This window comes from Thunnus maccoyii, chromosome 3 (assembly GCF_910596095.1).
Source record: "Thunnus maccoyii chromosome 3, fThuMac1.1, whole genome shotgun sequence".
In the NCBI taxonomy this organism is placed as follows: domain Eukaryota; kingdom Metazoa; phylum Chordata; class Actinopteri; order Scombriformes; family Scombridae; genus Thunnus; species Thunnus maccoyii.
This window is the reverse complement of record NC_056535.1, coordinates 25,867,541-25,884,177: the sequence shown is the minus strand read 5'-3', so window position 1 is coordinate 25,884,177 and position 16,637 is coordinate 25,867,541. Positions and strand designations below refer to the sequence as shown.

At 37.4% G+C, this 16,637-nt stretch overlaps 1 protein-coding gene and 1 long non-coding RNA gene across 2 annotated transcripts; one reads left to right on the top strand and one right to left on the bottom strand.

Annotated features, from left to right (window-relative positions):
- The first annotated feature begins 515 nt into the window (after window positions 1-515).
- Window positions 516-8,499, top strand: LOC121894620. The gene is made up of 2 exons (XR_006095584.1): window positions 516-589; window positions 7,787-8,499. It is a non-coding gene; the product is annotated as an uncharacterized LOC121894620 (long non-coding RNA).
- A 1,144-nt stretch (window positions 8,500-9,643) lies between these two features.
- On the bottom strand, window positions 9,644-12,608 carry LOC121894330 (adenosine receptor A1-like). Its single transcript, XM_042406856.1, has 2 exons — window positions 12,197-12,608; window positions 9,644-11,491 (listed from the first exon to the last, which is right to left on the bottom strand). Exons 1-2 carry the CDS (start codon window positions 12,523-12,525, stop codon window positions 10,837-10,839), a joined length of 984 nt encoding a protein of 327 aa, XP_042262790.1. The 5' UTR covers window positions 12,526-12,608; the 3' UTR covers window positions 9,644-10,836.
- Between the last annotated feature and the right edge of the window lie 4,029 nt (window positions 12,609-16,637).

The following is a 16,637-nucleotide window of genomic DNA, read 5'->3' as shown; positions in this document are numbered from 1 at the left end:
CTCACTTCTGATTCCTTTACCCGAGCTTATTTCTCTGTCTGTCTCTCTCTGTCCGTCTTTCTCCCCTCCCAGCCCTTAATCCTACAGACAAGTGAGATGTCTATTTGATGACACATAATCTACAGTTCGTGTGACTGCTCCCCTTTTATGTGGTGAATTTACTCTGCGAACTCTGTGACTTTACCATGAAGGCAAAACTCAAGCCTGCTGTATTCATATTCTGCCACAAATTTCGTACCTTTAGTGGGAGCGTGTAAGCAGCATTTTGTGACTTCATGATTTCTTTTCTGCCTCCCTTTCTCCTCGCTGTCTCTCCCTCTTGGCAGCGGGGCAAAAGTGGGCAGGGAGAGAGAGGAGGGCATGGCCCAGAAACTGCTCTCAAGCCCCAGCCCCTGTTCGAGTGGGGTTGCTTGCTGGTACACTACTCAGCCTTTCCCTCGTCTTGCAGGCGAAAGAGAGGGATGTGGAAATGCATTCTTGTCTCTTTTCTAACCCGCCTTTTTTTTTTTTTTTTTTTTTTCGCCGCCACCATGGCCTAATTCTTTGCGGGTGAACAGTAGCCTGACCTGTACAAAAAACTCACCTCCAGGTATTTCTGATTTTTGATTCTGCTTCTGTTTGGGCCTTGATATTCCTCTTTGTACTTAAGTCTCCCTTTATTCATTTCTGTTGCACTTTTACACGTCTTTTACTATCACCTTCCACACTGTACACGTGACTGCTTTGCTTGCACCGAACACAATGTCCACCATTTCTGTTCGACCGAGACACACTCGGATTTTGTTTTATATAATGTTATTTCTCGGTTTAGACGCATTAAGAAATAATGACCAAAACATTTGTATATAGTTATGGTAATGAGCAGTCTGTTTACACTGCGATGTTCGATGAAAACACATGCCCCAAGTAAAAAGATATTTTAGTGGTTGTGTTACTGCCTCTTAAAGTACAGGACTGTAGTAAAAAGCAACATTTAGGTATAATTTACAGTACGTCGGAGCCTAAAGACACTACAACACTATTGGCTTGAACAAACAACATTTCACCCCATCAAAAGTGATAATTATCTCTCAGTTTCAAGCGGGAAACTCTCTGTGATAAAGTCATTTTGCCTCTTTTATTAAACATTTTGGTTTCTGTGTTGCAGGATTGATATGTATAGGTGCGAGAAATCAACAAACTGGGGCTACTGTTCGTCATGTATTTCACCATAAAATGAAAAAGTATTCCAAACGGGTGGAATAAGCATCTCGAAAAATATGTGGTTACCATATCATATAGGCAAAATGAATCATTCCTGAAGTGTTCTTGAATGCTGCTGTTTGATAGACCTGCTCACAAACCAGTATGAACCAGATCCCTTTGATGAAAGCATTGTTCTATACATGAAGGGGCTTGTATTGTAAGATTGCAGGATCTGGTTTTCAGGTGAAGCTCTTTCGGTTTATTTCGGTTTTCTAACGTAAAAAAAAACACAAATGCTTCAAAATGAGTTATATTTACAAACCTCTGTTTTACTACACAGATAAAACTCATTTATGAAGCAGATTTATTGCGAACCCACTGTGTAAACATTTCAGCACATGTTACTTGGTGCACACTTGTGTGTGGTTTTGTTTGCATACAGTCGAGTCAGCTTTTAGGTTTGTGTTTGAGTGTGATAAAGACAGATTATGGCATACTGTACTGTACGGAAAGGGTGAATGAAGAAAAAAAGGGGGAGGGCCTAGGGAGGATGGGCAGGGAGAGAGAAACTAATTTCCTCCTCCCCCCAGTTCTCCTCAGATGAACTTGCTGTGCTGCTTGATGATATGTTGTTTGGAAAGCCATATCCTCCGCTATTTGCGTTTCTCTCCTCCCCGTGGTTAGAGTGACTGTGTGGTTACCAGGATCAAAGTCTCTTTTTTATGGTTGTTGCTTTTATCAGGACATACTGCATACACACATTCAGCTCTTCCTGTTTGTTAGCACAACTGATTCACGGGCTATAAACAGCAAACAGCACTTACGGCATTGACTACGGCCATTTCATACAGACTACCGCTCAAAACCGTTCTAACAATGAGCAACCAATTAACAGATGTCCAAAAAATGCACTCTCTCTGTAAGAGCCATGGTGAATCCATCTCGGGAATAACATCTGGATGCTCCAGATGTTCCACTAGTGTCTCAACGTTTGTCTTAACCTGTGAGGAATATTAGACTGACAGGTTTCCCGTGACAGAATGGAGCCACATATGACAAAAGTTTACTAAACAAACTTTCAAACACTCCCGTGAGTGTCTAAACTTTCAGGCACTCACTGGATTGACATCAAGAAACTAACTTTGACTAAAACAAACCATAAAAAATAAGGCTTTTTTTCAGCAAAGTCTCTTGAGAATGTCAGTGTGTGTAAAGATCTATCTCTCATAATTCACTGAGTGGTATTACAGCAGAATATGGGTAGGATTCACAAGAAACTTCCACAGTCCAAAACAAAATATACATCTCAAACAACAGTCTTCTAGTTTTATCGCTCTCATAAAACAACAAGCAGTAAACAAACCCATAGTAGAGCACTTAAAGATGCAAGTACAAGTCTTCAGCCCCAGCTTTCACACACCAGCAATGGTGGAAAATGTTATTTTAGTCCTGAATCTGCCATTAATACCATTAAGTGTTTAGTGTTTAAAATAACACTGTGTAAAATAATCACTACTGATCTTAAATATACAGTAGAAAAGATATGCACCCAAGAATCATTTTTTAGTGGACCTAGACTTAAGTCAGTAATTTCAATGGTTTCTTGAAGCCAGATCCATGTTACCACATCAGACATAGGCAACTGCAAACATTTTTTATATTAAATTTGAAGACCAGTTTTTGCTAATTGTCTCATCATCCTACATGACATTTGTTAAAAGTAATACATTTTTCTGATCTGGTAAATGCTTGCCACCTTTTTTGTGCAGGTAAATTTTATGTTGATGGTCCATTTTAGCTGGAAACAACCATTTATTCAACAAGCATCAAGTCGAATTGGACAGCACAGCAGTACGCCACCTGACCTCTGACACTTGTTGAGACTAAAATCTAAGTCCACCAAATATACTTTATGTTTGAGCAAATGCCATTTATTAAACTTTGGCATTCTCCTCTGCTTGAGTTTTGATCTATTTGCTGTTGCAATTTAGAAGTACATACATGTAATTTCTAAGAGACAGTGTTGATGTAAGGCCCTAAAACCAAAGCCAGTCCAACTAATGACACCCTGACATACTGTAGTGGCTGAGTCCTCCCCACATCTTAAAGGACCAGTGTGTAGGATTTAGTGGCATCTATAGCAGTGAGGTTGCAGATTGCAAGTGTGTAGGAGAATCTATGGTGGCTGCAAACTCACAAAAAACATGAGAGGCCCTCTCTAGAGCCTATGTTTGGTTTGTCCATTCTGGGCTACTGTAGAAACATGGTGTTGCAATATGGTGGCCTCCGTGGAAGAGGACCTGCTCTCTGTGTAGAAATAAAGGGCTCATTCTAAGGTAACAGAAAGACAACAATTCTTATTTTCAGGTGATTATACACAGATGAAAACATACTTATGAATATTATATTCCATTTCTGCCAAGTCTGTTCTGCTAGATGCCACTAAATTCTACACACTGCACCTTTAAGCCACAATATTGAATCGTCCAGACCAGTGGTTCCCAAAGGGGTTGCGAGGTGATCACTTGGGTAGGAAATAAGGAAAAACTGAATTCAGCTTCACAAAATTACATTTTTTTCTAGAAAAATGTTATTTTACCTCTTCAGGCCCTTCACGGATTCAAATCAAACATTCCGATAAGGGAAAATCCCTCTTTGAGTGAACTGCTCACAACTCAAGAGTATATATTTCTTTTTATTAAGGGGTCACAAGCAAAAAAGGTTGGGAGCATTACCCGAAAAAATAGAGAAAAGATAATATTTTCCAATACTTTCCTGAATTACAAATGGGTTTTAATTTTCAATATTTTAAATAACCCCAAACTCTTGTTTGTATGTTTAAGGTTTTTAAAGTGCTGATTTGACATTTAAAGGGAGTAGTTTTGTAGTTTTAGAAAAAAATGCTGCAAAAAGAGAACAGAAAGTAAGAACAGGAACATGACAAAATAAAAGAAGGAACTTGAAACTGAAGAAATGGTTTTGTTGGGCTGACTGTGGTATAATGGTATGCTCCCAGCAATACCTGGTTTCTCAAAAAAGTGAAAATTGAAAAATGAAAATGAAAATTGAAATTGTTGAATGAATTCTACAGTTGAAAAACTTGGATCCATGACTTACGACACATGTTCGCTATGAGGAAAACATTGCTACGGCCAGTTAGAGCTTCAGAATATTAATCATTCCTCTCTAATTTAAAGTTTCTGCAGGTATGCTGATTGGCTAATATACTCAATGGCAATCAGTGTTTAAACATACAGTATTGGCAGACTGGACAGATTAACTCTTCTGGATTCAATTGGCAAGTAATTTTTGTAAGGAAAAACAATGATAGCTCAGTTATTTGATGTTCCATTGAAATTACAATGAATTTGGAACTTATGTTCTAAATAAAGCCGTCAAGACAGTTACAGCAAGTGAAGATGTATGGCCTGCCAGATGGATGTAAACTCCTGCTGGCTTGAGTTTATTACACAGGATGCATCACAGATTATGAGATTTACTGTAACCTCAGATTCATACAAAACATAACTACATGTCCAACATATGGACAAAGTCTGCTTATGGAACAATGGACCTTTCTCTCGATGTGTGAGCACCTAGCTCACATAGCACAGACAGTGCACTGAGCATCTGGCAGCGAGCTATGCCACCATACCTTATTGTGTGCTATCATACCCCCTTTCTGACATGGCATCCTCTCATTGCTTGGCTGCCAATACTCTCCTCCCCCCTCAGTGGTGGGCTCTGCCATACTGCATCCACGACATCACCCCCTTTTTGTCTCATTGAGATTCGGCTTGGCACGCAGACAATGCCCATTTCTTGGCACCAAATATTGGAGGGAGCCGCATAAGAGAACCAACCTCAGTCTTTTCCCTCACAGTCGTCCCCCATATTCCGTCGATCATCATGGACCAACGCCAACTTGTAAAGGGTATTTTTTTTGTGCGTTTGTCTACTAAATACTCAGTTTGTTTGGCTTCTGAGCAATTCGATAGCATGGATTGAAGTTGAATAATAAGACGAGGAGGGCTGCTGTGGGCATCTCCATCTGAAGCAACACTGAATGACTGTGTTAGCGATACAGGTTGATTGGAATGTGGATTGTTCTGAGTGACTTGCTTAGATTTGACAAAGGTTATGTATTTATAACAGTTTTCCTTCGTTATACTCTGTAACAGAGCAGCCATTTTCCTGTCATCGATAGCTTGGGCATACGCTGTGAAAGTCAAACCATCACTTCCGGGTGTTAAAAAAAACATTAAAAAAAACATTTTCTGTAGTCATGGCTGTACCTTACCACCCACCCATATGGACTCTTACTGGAACTGCCAATTGGTGTGGTAAAAATGTTGTTGCACTATCACAAATAGGAATATTGGAAACCATAGAGGAGCATTTAAAAAAATGTCACAAGGTAAGAAAAACTAAAAGAATTTAAGTGTACCTGTTTGCATGCCTCGCTGGCCTGTGGTAGATTGTAGATGTATTACACTCATACATCACAACTTCTGTCTAAAGTCATGATGGTGGTTTAGTAATCTTCAATCAACTTAGGCAGAACAGATATTAGAAATCAGATTGGCTGCTCAGACTGTGCTAACACTTCATTTTAAAACAAGATTATTCTGAGAAACAGAGATGTGAGTCACATCATGTTAGATGAAGCAACGTGATGGTGTTGTTTTCCTCGCTGACTAGACCACGGGAAAAAAAAAATGATGATGCTTTTCTTTTTTTAGGCTTTTACTTTAGATAATATCTGGTTTTTACAGTAAGTTACTGAAAAAGCAACATTTGAGTTGTATTGCTTATGTTCATATTGTGGTGTAAGCTTTAAGTAGGTTTAATTATAAGCAGTGATAAATTATGTACATTATTGATGATTCACTAGGGATTCACACGGTAATAACCCATCACCACAACAAATGTTTGTAGCCCATACAACTTTTCTTGTATGAAAAGTTTAATCCATTCCTGCTTTCACTCCACCCCCTCTGTATTGGCCAGCCATTTAGAAGAGTTTAATACCATTTACCTTCTAATTAATTCAACATCTCAATTAAGGCCTCCCACTCTCTGATGCCCTTGTGCCTTTTCATTCTGCCCCAATGAGCATGCCCTGGCACCACAGTCGCACAGCCTGCCAAAACATTTCAATCACTGTCGGCATTAATTAGGCCAAAGAGGAATTCAGAATGTTAATGAACTGCCCAGCCGCTTTTCAGCGATCATGCTTCACATGCTAATTTATGCAACGAGTCCCAGCCTTTGCATGGGTTGACCATCGTCTACCATAACAGTGTCTGCTCAGTCAGCTCTGCCAAAGTATGGCTCTGTCGGGGCCCAGACGGCTCTGCCCAGCTTGTGTCCCAGACTCTAGCTGCACAGTAAACAGACTCCTTTTTCAATGGACTTGAAGTGGCTTTCACACTGAGCAAAAAGGGCAATTTTCTGAAGTCAAAACTTCAGCTTCTCCATTAAAACATCTTAAACAAAAATACTTATGCAGAATTTCTTTGCATTCTGTCATAGCATGCATCTGCGAATCAGTAAAAAACAAACTCTCAGAAATAATTTATGACCGAGCAACTCCTCAAGTCAATCTTAGTATTCCCTACGCCCTTATTTGGGGAAAAATAACCAGTTTATCTTATGGATAGGGATTTAAGGGAGGAGGCAGAAGTTAACAGGTTGCACCACAGATGTTTGGTACGGGTGCCAAACAACTCCCTAAAATGGCCGAGGTACTGCCATTTTCCATTTCTCTTCCTTTGCTTTGCATTGCTTTCTGGTTCTAGGGACTGAACTGGGGGAAGACATGCTTAAACTGAACGATGGAAGTAGAACCAAGTCAAGTTTTGAAGTAAAATAGGCACTATATCTTGGCACAGCTGGCCTTTATTTTATGCCAATTGGTGTTTTTTTTTTGTCGCACTAATATAATAAAAACACATAATCTGAAAAAAAGTGATTTTAACCTATCAAGTTTTCATACATTAGCAAACCTGTGGTAAATGCATTTCATTTTTAATGTTCAGGTCTTTCAGAAAGTAGTATTTCTTGCACATTTTTGAGTGTATGCCATACAGACTGTCTGTCACCTGTTCACCTGTTCTTCCCAAACACAGGTCATTATACATAAAGGGTCTGATACTGTATATGACTTACTGTACATAAACTGTAGTGCTGGTCATGAGCCTGGTGAACCAAGCCTTGATTTCACAACACAGGCTACGATTTTGCAAGTCTATAGAGGAAATTGTTCCTAGAAAGTAATTCTTGATAAAACTGTTACCAGACTACCTCATTCCATGGCAGGGGGCATCATTTGAATAACGTGGTTGTGTGTAGGGGTGCTTATGTGTACAATATATGTGAAACTGTATTAGAAATTACAATCAATGTCAAACTGTTTAACCAATCACAAGAAATTATGTCAACGTCTATTTAGTATATTATTCTTGGATGTTCTGCTGCAAAATACAATCTGAAATGACCAGATCTGATAAAACCCACATATCCGGGTTTCAAAGCAGGTTGAAAACTATTGCAAACAGTATTTAACTAATTTGTTTTCTTCTTAATTTTTGTCTCACAGATCGACAGACAAATTTCATCTCTTCCCTGCAACAGTATCTGTCCTTAAGGCTGAGGTAGTAGATTGAATAGTTGTGGGGTTTGTGTCCTCCCTCTGAGATAACTATACAATCTACTGTCTTTCCTAAGGAGACAGGTTGATCTGCTGTGATGCCAAAAAGACAAAGCTTCATGGATAAAATAACTTATGGACTGAACAAATATTAAAGAGATAACCCATCCTTCACCTTTGAAGAAGAGACTGCAAGCACAAGAAAAACTTTATATATTTACCAGATGTAGCAGTGAAACTTGTTTACTTAAAACGTTCTAAAGAAGACTTTTTTTTTAGGATATGTATTTGTGCTTGAAGTTGAGCCTAGCAAGGTGAGGTAGTAGGTTGTATAGTTTGTGGGATGGAGTGAATCCTACTCAGGTGATAACTATACAGTCTATTACCTTTCTTGAGAGGTACAATGAGTGCTTGGAATTAAGCTCACTCACACAGACTGAGTGAAGGAGCCACTTTGATGCCATCTTGTGGCCAAAGACTAACATCACTCTGGAACATTTTCTGGACCCCTGAACCTGTATTGTGTGTATCTGGTGTTTTGAAGTGTGAAAAATGACCATAAATGAGTTATAAGTGACAATAATTTGTGATTTAAGACGAGACAACACAACATAACCTGTACAAGTCTTTGATCAGCATTATATTAAATGGGATGTATCATGCACATTTCGTAGTCTGTATTTATATTCTGGGGCTCTACTGGAATATCTTTGCATGATTTGCAGTTAAAAAAACTCCTTATTTATCTTATACTGAATCTTTATACAACACCTCGGTTCAGCCTCTGTCTGAAAGGCTGTTGTAGCTCCTGTCTCTTTAAGGCCGCCCTCCCGATGAGCCCACACTATTCTGATTGGTTAGCTCCCGGAAGCTTCTCCTCGGCAGACTTCCACCAACTCCAGAAGCTACATTAAAAAAAACCCAAAACAATAATAATAATAGGATGTCGCTTCTTTTTTCCTGTTCTTTACTCAACATGAAACTTCTCTAATACATCCCCAAGCCCGATTCCGATCTGAATTATGCACATAAACAACCCGTGGAACAACCTTAGCAACAAAGCCTAACAGATGGACATTTGTGGGCATGGAACAATCAGATGTCATCACGAGGAGGAAGTGGAGGTAACTTTGCAAATGAAGCATTCAGAGCAGGCTGAAGCCCTGGCTTTTGACTTGTAGGGAGTATTTTTACATACGTTCACCTCAAGTTTTGAAATTTGACTGTGTTTAACATTGACATCCAACATTGTAACAGTATAAAAATAACAGAAAATCACAAAAAGCATGATACTGTATGTCCCCTTTAAGTAAAATATTTCAATTGCTTTTGAAGTGGATATGGTTAGGGTTAGTGCAGTTAGATATAGTGGCATCTGTTGGATAAATGTTAAGGAAAATTTAGGTGGATAAACCAAATTTTATTTCTAGTTTAGAATATAAGTGTGAAAGTTGTATCTTTTTATATATAGCTTTTTATATAAATTTAGATTATAAAATGTATCAGTCTATAAACCCAGTGTGCAAAAAGTTTGTTATCATGCATTACAGTCTGGTAAAAGTCAGAAAGTTTTAGCATCTAACTTCATGGTGGGCTTGTAGCATTTTCTTTCACAAAGCGCATTTTAGCAATTACAGCACATTATACCCAGAGTGAGATCAGAGGATTAATATTAGATTGATGTTTAATTTCTGTACAGACAGATGACTCCATCACTGTTGGAACAGTCAAAGTCTTACATGTAAATAAAAAAGTGAGAAACTGGAAAGCTGCATGGAGAGTGGCTCAAAAGTGCACCAGTGCTCATAAATATCCACACGTTGTTTATTTATGGCAGATAAGAAGTAAATACACAGTTTTAATAAACATGGTGACTCTAATTTATCTTCAGAGTCACTACATATTGGAGAAAGCCACACATAGATTATAGAACTCAGGAAACGAAACAAAATGCTCAGCTATCACACAACTAACCAAAAACCTGTACACATCTGATAACCAGTCTTATGAACATATCTACAAAAATAATGAGACACCTGAATTTCTGAGATCAAAACTTAAGGCAAAAATAAACATCAAAAACACATGACAGCAAAATAAAACAAATGCTAACAAGTCAAAGAAAAGTGCCAGTGCCTGTCCTGTGATGTATTTCAAAGAATGTACATTGTCAATAGTGCTTATTTACATAACGTTAAATGATTATCTATCATGCATATTTTGTTGCTAAGTATGTTTTCTTGTTGAAGAAAAAACAATAAAAACATGAGTGATTACGAACCAGTAGTAAAATTGGTACAATATATTGTAAATATGTTTCATGAAAGCTGTCTTAACCAGACTGTGACCAGTGAACTGTTTTCAGAGGTATTTCTAACCCTTTTCATTTACATAAAGGGAACTAAATATTATAAACAGCTGCAACTCAATATGACAATAGCACAAACTACAGATTTAAAAACGAACATACAGCCTAATTAACTCATGACTCATGACTCACTGATGCAGTTGTAACAAATATATTAATATAATTTATTTACTGTAGAGATGTTCTGTTCCGTGAGTTTTTCGATCAAGGGCACATACGTCCAATGTAAAGGTTGTATTCTTTAGGGAAGGTAACTCCTAACATAGAGGGAACATAAAGAACTGAAACTTGACAGAAAAAACTGCGAACTACAAGATAGCGATGTGAAACTGTCTAAAGCGAAGGCTTTTAAAACAAGTGGAAGTTGCCGGTTTCCTCTCTACAAGACAAATTTTCGCAATACATACAGACACACAATCATGTACATCCACATTTACAGAACACAGACGCCCTGAATGTAACAGATCTTTCAATTCACACGGCTAGATTTGGTTTCTGTATCAATACAACCCGACATAATCTTCAATTAATGCTTAAGCTTTTGGATCTCAATACACTTCACATACTGAAATTTACTTTCTTTTCACATAAGAAAACAACATTTAAGCACCCTCAACAGTCTTTTTATCAATCAACCATTGTTTGTGACAGTCATTTTGGCCACACTGTTGTTGCTGAGATTGTTGTCTGTCGTCCCGCTAGTGTGAGAGCTTTGATTATCTTCTCCACATTCAGTACACCGTCGCCAGATCTTCAGGTATGCTGTCTTGATCTTCTGTATTTTGAATGCATACACAACTGGGTTTACGGCTGAGTTAGCATGAGAAAGCAGAATGCCAACATAGAAAGCTTCTCTTGCTACAATGTTCGGACCACCTAAGTACGCAATGCAGTTCATTATGTGGAGCGGGAGCCAGGACAGGGCAAACAGGACCAAGACCAGAGACAGAGATCCTGCCAGCTGCTTCTCTTTCCTTAGGTAGTTGTAAGACTGTGTTTGGACACCGTTGCCTGGTTTCTCTCGAAGGTTTCCTCGAATGGTACAGAAGATGTAGCCGTAAAATACAGCCATAATCAACAGCGGTATCAGGGTGCAGAGGAAAAAGTTAAAGTAGACAAGATATGACATGGGGATCACGGCTGTAAACGTGCAGAGAATGCTAGGCTTAGACGAGGTTTTTTGGTTGTACCATCCAAACATGGGTGCAAAACTCAGTGGTATTGCAACAAGCCAACATGCTGCTACCACAAGCCAAGAATGTCTCTGTGTGACAGTCCTTTTGTACCTATAGAGACAGTTAATAATAAATCATAATTATTGACATAATCAATCATGTATTGTGACAAAAAATGCAGAGAATTAGAATTTATTTAAAAAATTATGAAGTGATAGTAGTAATATACAGTAAATTAATGCCTTTTTGCAGTGCAAGCCATGTGAAAGGTTGAGAGATGAGAATGACATGAAATAGAGAAAATGTAAAGCTTATTAAAGCCGCAACGATTAGTTGATTAATAAATCAAAATAATTTTAATCGACAACTATTTTGATGACCGATTCAACATTTCAGTCATTTTTTTAGGTAAAACTACCAAAAATTCTCTAGTTCTAGCTTCTTAAATGTGAGTCTTTGTCTTCGACATATAACAGTCAATTGAATATCTTAAGTTTAAAGCTGAAACGATTAGTTGATTAATCAATTAATCAATAGACAGAACATTTATTGCCAACTGTTTTGATAATCAATTAATCCTTTTGAGACATTTGAAAAAACAAACAAACAAGACGTTTGAGGATGTCACCTTGGGCTTTGGCAAACCACCATTTTCTGACATTTTATAGGCCAAATGACTTACCAATTAATTAAGAAAATAATTGATTAAGTGATAATGAAAATATTTGTTAGTTGCAGCCCTAAAGCTTATGATTAAATACCAAACCAGGCAGTGCTATTTTACTTTCCTTAACACAATGAAAGAAGAAAAATTACCTGAGAGGGACATACACCCGGAGGAAACGGTCGACTGCAATAGCCGCAAGAGACAGAACTGAGACCAGAGTCAACAAGATCACCACACAGCTGATAAAGAGACAGCCGTGGAATGAAGTTTCCACTTTTCCGTCCACCACCACAGCCATTGGTATGGCTATGCAGCCAACCATAAAGTCAGCAACAGCCAGAGAGACAATAAGGCAGAAGGTGGGCTGTTGAATGCACTTACTGGTCCACAGGGCCAAAATAACCAGCATATTACCCAGACAGCAGCTGACAGCAATGATCACCTCCATCACCATGTAGATCACTTCACACACATCCATTGTGCGTCCTGTCAGGCTAACGTTGGATTGTTATCCATGCAGCGTGTCTGAATGTGAGTCTGAGCCATTTATCATTCATCTCGGTCTTGTGAAATCTTTGAGGAAGTCCTCAGCCAATCAGCTCTTTTTAAAATTAGAACTACACCCTTTGATACTTTCTCTGTAAACTATGTATCTGAATGTTTTGTAGTATGTGTACAATTGAGAAAATATGTTTTTGTTTGTTCCTATAAACATTGCAGATAAATTGTAATGCTAAGCAAGCGGAGTTTGACAGAAAAAAATGCACTGTAGGCTGTTGCAACAGGTCACACCAAAAAAGTTTACAAAAGAGCTGTTGCGTTACATTTTGTCAGGAGGAAACAACACAGGTTTTTTTTTTTTTTTACCACAAATGATTTACAGATAAACAACTTGCAAGTAAAAGATGTTGCACACAAGCTGCTTTAAAATTCTAAGCTGCATCTAACCTTTGAAGTGACAGCCAGTTATCACACAAGAACATGAACAGTTAACCACAACCATGATCACACTTCAAACATCAAAGACAACGAGTCATTGTAAATCCATTAATATCTTACAATGAGAGTGGCACAGCTAGTCAGCACTGTGCTGCAGGAATTTCACTAAATTTTACTTGAATTCTGTGTCACTGAGGTACCTTTAGCTCCAGTGTGTGGGAGTTCAAACAGGTTGTGGGCATGCAGAGCAGAAATAAAAGAATGTTGTTGAGTAATTTCCATAGGAAAGGAAAATTCAGAATAAGAACTACCCTCTTCCCAGCCACTGTCTTCTTGTTCTATGGGTGTTGTTAACACTCTAAATGCAGCTTCCGGGAAATAACCCTCGTCTTTCTCACACTGATGATAATCTAAACTCTTAGTTCTAGCAGCTCTTAACACTTTTGAGGGGCTGACGAAGTGAATCACCATGGTAGTGGTGGTGGTGGTGATGGTGGTGGTGGTGGTATCTGTGTCAGCTCATGACACAGATTACAAAGACACAAAATGAATTTTAGTAGCTTTCAAATGAGACTTCAAATGAGTAATATAAGAGAATTGCACTTTAAAATATGTTCTCAGTTGTCTCACTCAACAATAATATCTTTTGTGTAGTTGTAAGACAAACATATTTTCTTCTAAATATCATTTGAGTCTAAATTACACCTACTTTACTGTTACTTTACTTTTAAATAAAGATTGTTTGAGTTTGTTTGTAAATGTATGTAAATAATTTCGCTACGTGATTTACATTAATTAGGCTATTTGCTGCCAGTGGTGGAAAGTAACTAAGTGCATTTAGTCAAGTACTGTACTTAAGTACAGTTTTGAGGTACTTGTACTTATCTTGAGTATTTCCATTTTATGCCACTTTATACTTCCACTCCACTATATCTCAGCGGGAAATATTGTGCTTCCTACTACACTACATTTAATTGACAGCTTTAGTTACTTTTCAGATGAAGATTTGACACAATGGATAATATAACAAGCTTTTAAAATACAACATTGTTAAAGATGAAACCAGGTTCACATTTCAGATGTCTATGAGTTGTTAATGCAATGTTCAAATGATCCAATATTTCACCAGGAATCGAAGATTAAAGAAAAAGTCCAAAAATTGAAAACAGATTTGTGAATCAGAACTTGTTTTTTCCTCTTTCCTCTCCCATTAATCATCTCACGACTCCTCAGATTTATCTGGGGACCTTTTGACGGGGCCCGACCCCTACATTGGGAACCACTGGACTAAAGTAGCTAACTGTAGGTAAAGCAGTTGAAACTAGCTCCACCTCCAGCAGCTACAACAGTAACATGCTGCTCTAACACTGATGCTTCAGTATTAATAATCTAATGATGTCATGTATAATAATATATCAGTCAGAGGGACCAAACAAGTATTTTTACTTTAATACTTTAACTACATTTTGCTGCTAATACTTATGTACTTTTACTGAAGTATGATTTTTCTTGCAGGACTTTTACTTGCAATGGAGCATTTTTACATTGCTGCATTGGTACTTTTACTTAATTAAAGGATCTGAGTACTTTGTTCACCACTGTTTGCTGCCATTCACTTGTCAGTTATAAAGAAACTCTTACACAGAAGTTAAAAAAAACATACAACAACATGAAAAGACCATCACAGTTAACAGTTAACTTTTTTCAAAAAGCAATCTTGTGCAATCTTTTTGTTTTTGGCTTGACCAAAACAGAATAATCTTCCAGAAAATGTCGCTCATACTGAGTTGGACCTCCTCCTCCTCCTCCTGATTCATATCTCTGTTACGTAGACTTAAATTCTATCTATAGTAAAGGTACAGAGTGAACATCATCTAACAAGATATCTGGGTCAAATCTTCCTGCCTATTATTTTTTAATTATTATCATTATTGGCTCATTTCAGCCAATTGCTTCTCTTCTTTTACTCTTTAACATGTGATTTAAAATGAGGGGATGAGGGGTATGGGGATAGCAGCTCAGAATTTAGTGATTAAAATTAATATGATTAATAGCTCAAGTAGAACTGCTACAATAAGTCGATTAATCAATTAGTCAATAGACTGAATATTAATCAACTATTCTGATGATCGATTCATCTTTCTGAGTCATTTTTAAACAAAAAACTGAATATCTTTGGTTGTGGTCTATTAGTCGCAACAAAAGAAGATAGTTGAGGACATCACCTTGGGCTTCGGGAATCAGTAAAAGACATTTTTCATAATTTTCTGACATTTCATAGACCAAACAACTAATCAATTAATCGAGATAATGATCGGCAGATTGACAGATAATAAAATAATTGTTAATTTGTTTTTTTTTTTTTTACAGGAGAACTAAATGAATAGCATCGTTTCAGTTCTTTGTCACAGTTCCACTTGTGCACAGCTATGACAAAAAATGAGGACAGGAACTTTTTCAGTGGTATAATACAGTTCCTTCTCATTTCTATAATTGGTACTGTTGAAAAGGTCAGGTTGTAACATGTTTTTTTTTTTACAATAGGCACGTTTATGAGAGGGGGCTGTAATGATTTATTTCTGTAAAATAATTGCTGAAAGGCAGAGGTTAGAGGATAACACAGACACATAGACTGTTTGTAAGTGAGCAAGTTTTGGCCTGACTCGTATAACTCAGTCATATGACTCAAGTAATTACAAAATGTGATTACTGTGTACAAGCTCCTAAGGGTCACAAAGTGGTCACCAATTCCACTTCCTTTATCAGCCTGAACGGAGTCTCAGTATTACTGAGCTGGCATAACAGAAAATAAAACAATGTGTAAGCAAAACAATCACACTTTTTCAAAAATGTACCATATTAAAAAGCAGAAATATGAAAGTGATGACAGGTGCAGTACCACAAGGAACTAAAAAGATTCAGCAGAAAATGCTTTTAACAAACTTTTTTATGCAAACCAACACTCCATAAAGAAGGAACCACAAAATGACCTTCCACCCACACACTTTGCTGTCCTAAGACCTCATACTGATACTTAAGACATCTTATCAACCCAAACTGTGTAAAACACTTTTTTAAGGAAAGTGGTGTGCCTGTCTTGCTTTAATTAACAGCATCTAGCCTATATGCAATTAATTAAAGGTTCAATTAAGATGCCATATATACTATTAATTGAACCTTTAATTTAAATTGAATTAATAGCATAATTTTTAATTCTTGCTTTAATAGCTTACAGTATATGCAATAAGTTAAAAGTTAATTAAATTAAGATGCCATTTAGTGGTTACTGGGGCTTCTAAAACTCAACAAAACTCAAAAAATAAAAAAGCTGAAACCCTCCAAAGAAATGCAATTGTTACTGAAATTGTTACTTAAACAAAAAGGTGAGAATTAAAAAAGTACTATATCAGCAGCAGTGACAAAAAAATATGGCAGCAAATTCCGGTGCTGCTAATGATTAATTTGTGTTTACATTCTTCTCCACTATTGGCTTTTTGTCACCACTTTTTGACCACAAAAGATCTAGTTGATTATACAGAGTGGGCTTCACACAGCATAAACCTAAACTGAAGCCAATTCAAGTTATTAACATGACGCTGAAGTTAGCTTCTGATTCGGGGTTAAGGGAAAAGTTAAGGGCAAAGTAAAGTG

Excerpts from the sequence above, each read along its gene's own strand:
- LOC121894330 (XM_042406856.1), bottom strand. The coding sequence starts at position 12,525 with ATGGATGTGTGTGAAGTGATCTACATGGTGATGGAGGTGATCATTGCT. Across the intron at positions 11,492-12,196 it reads CGGGTGTATGTCCCTCTCAG|GTACAAAAGGACTGTCACAC; the intron begins GTAATTTTTCTT and ends CTGTCTCTATAG.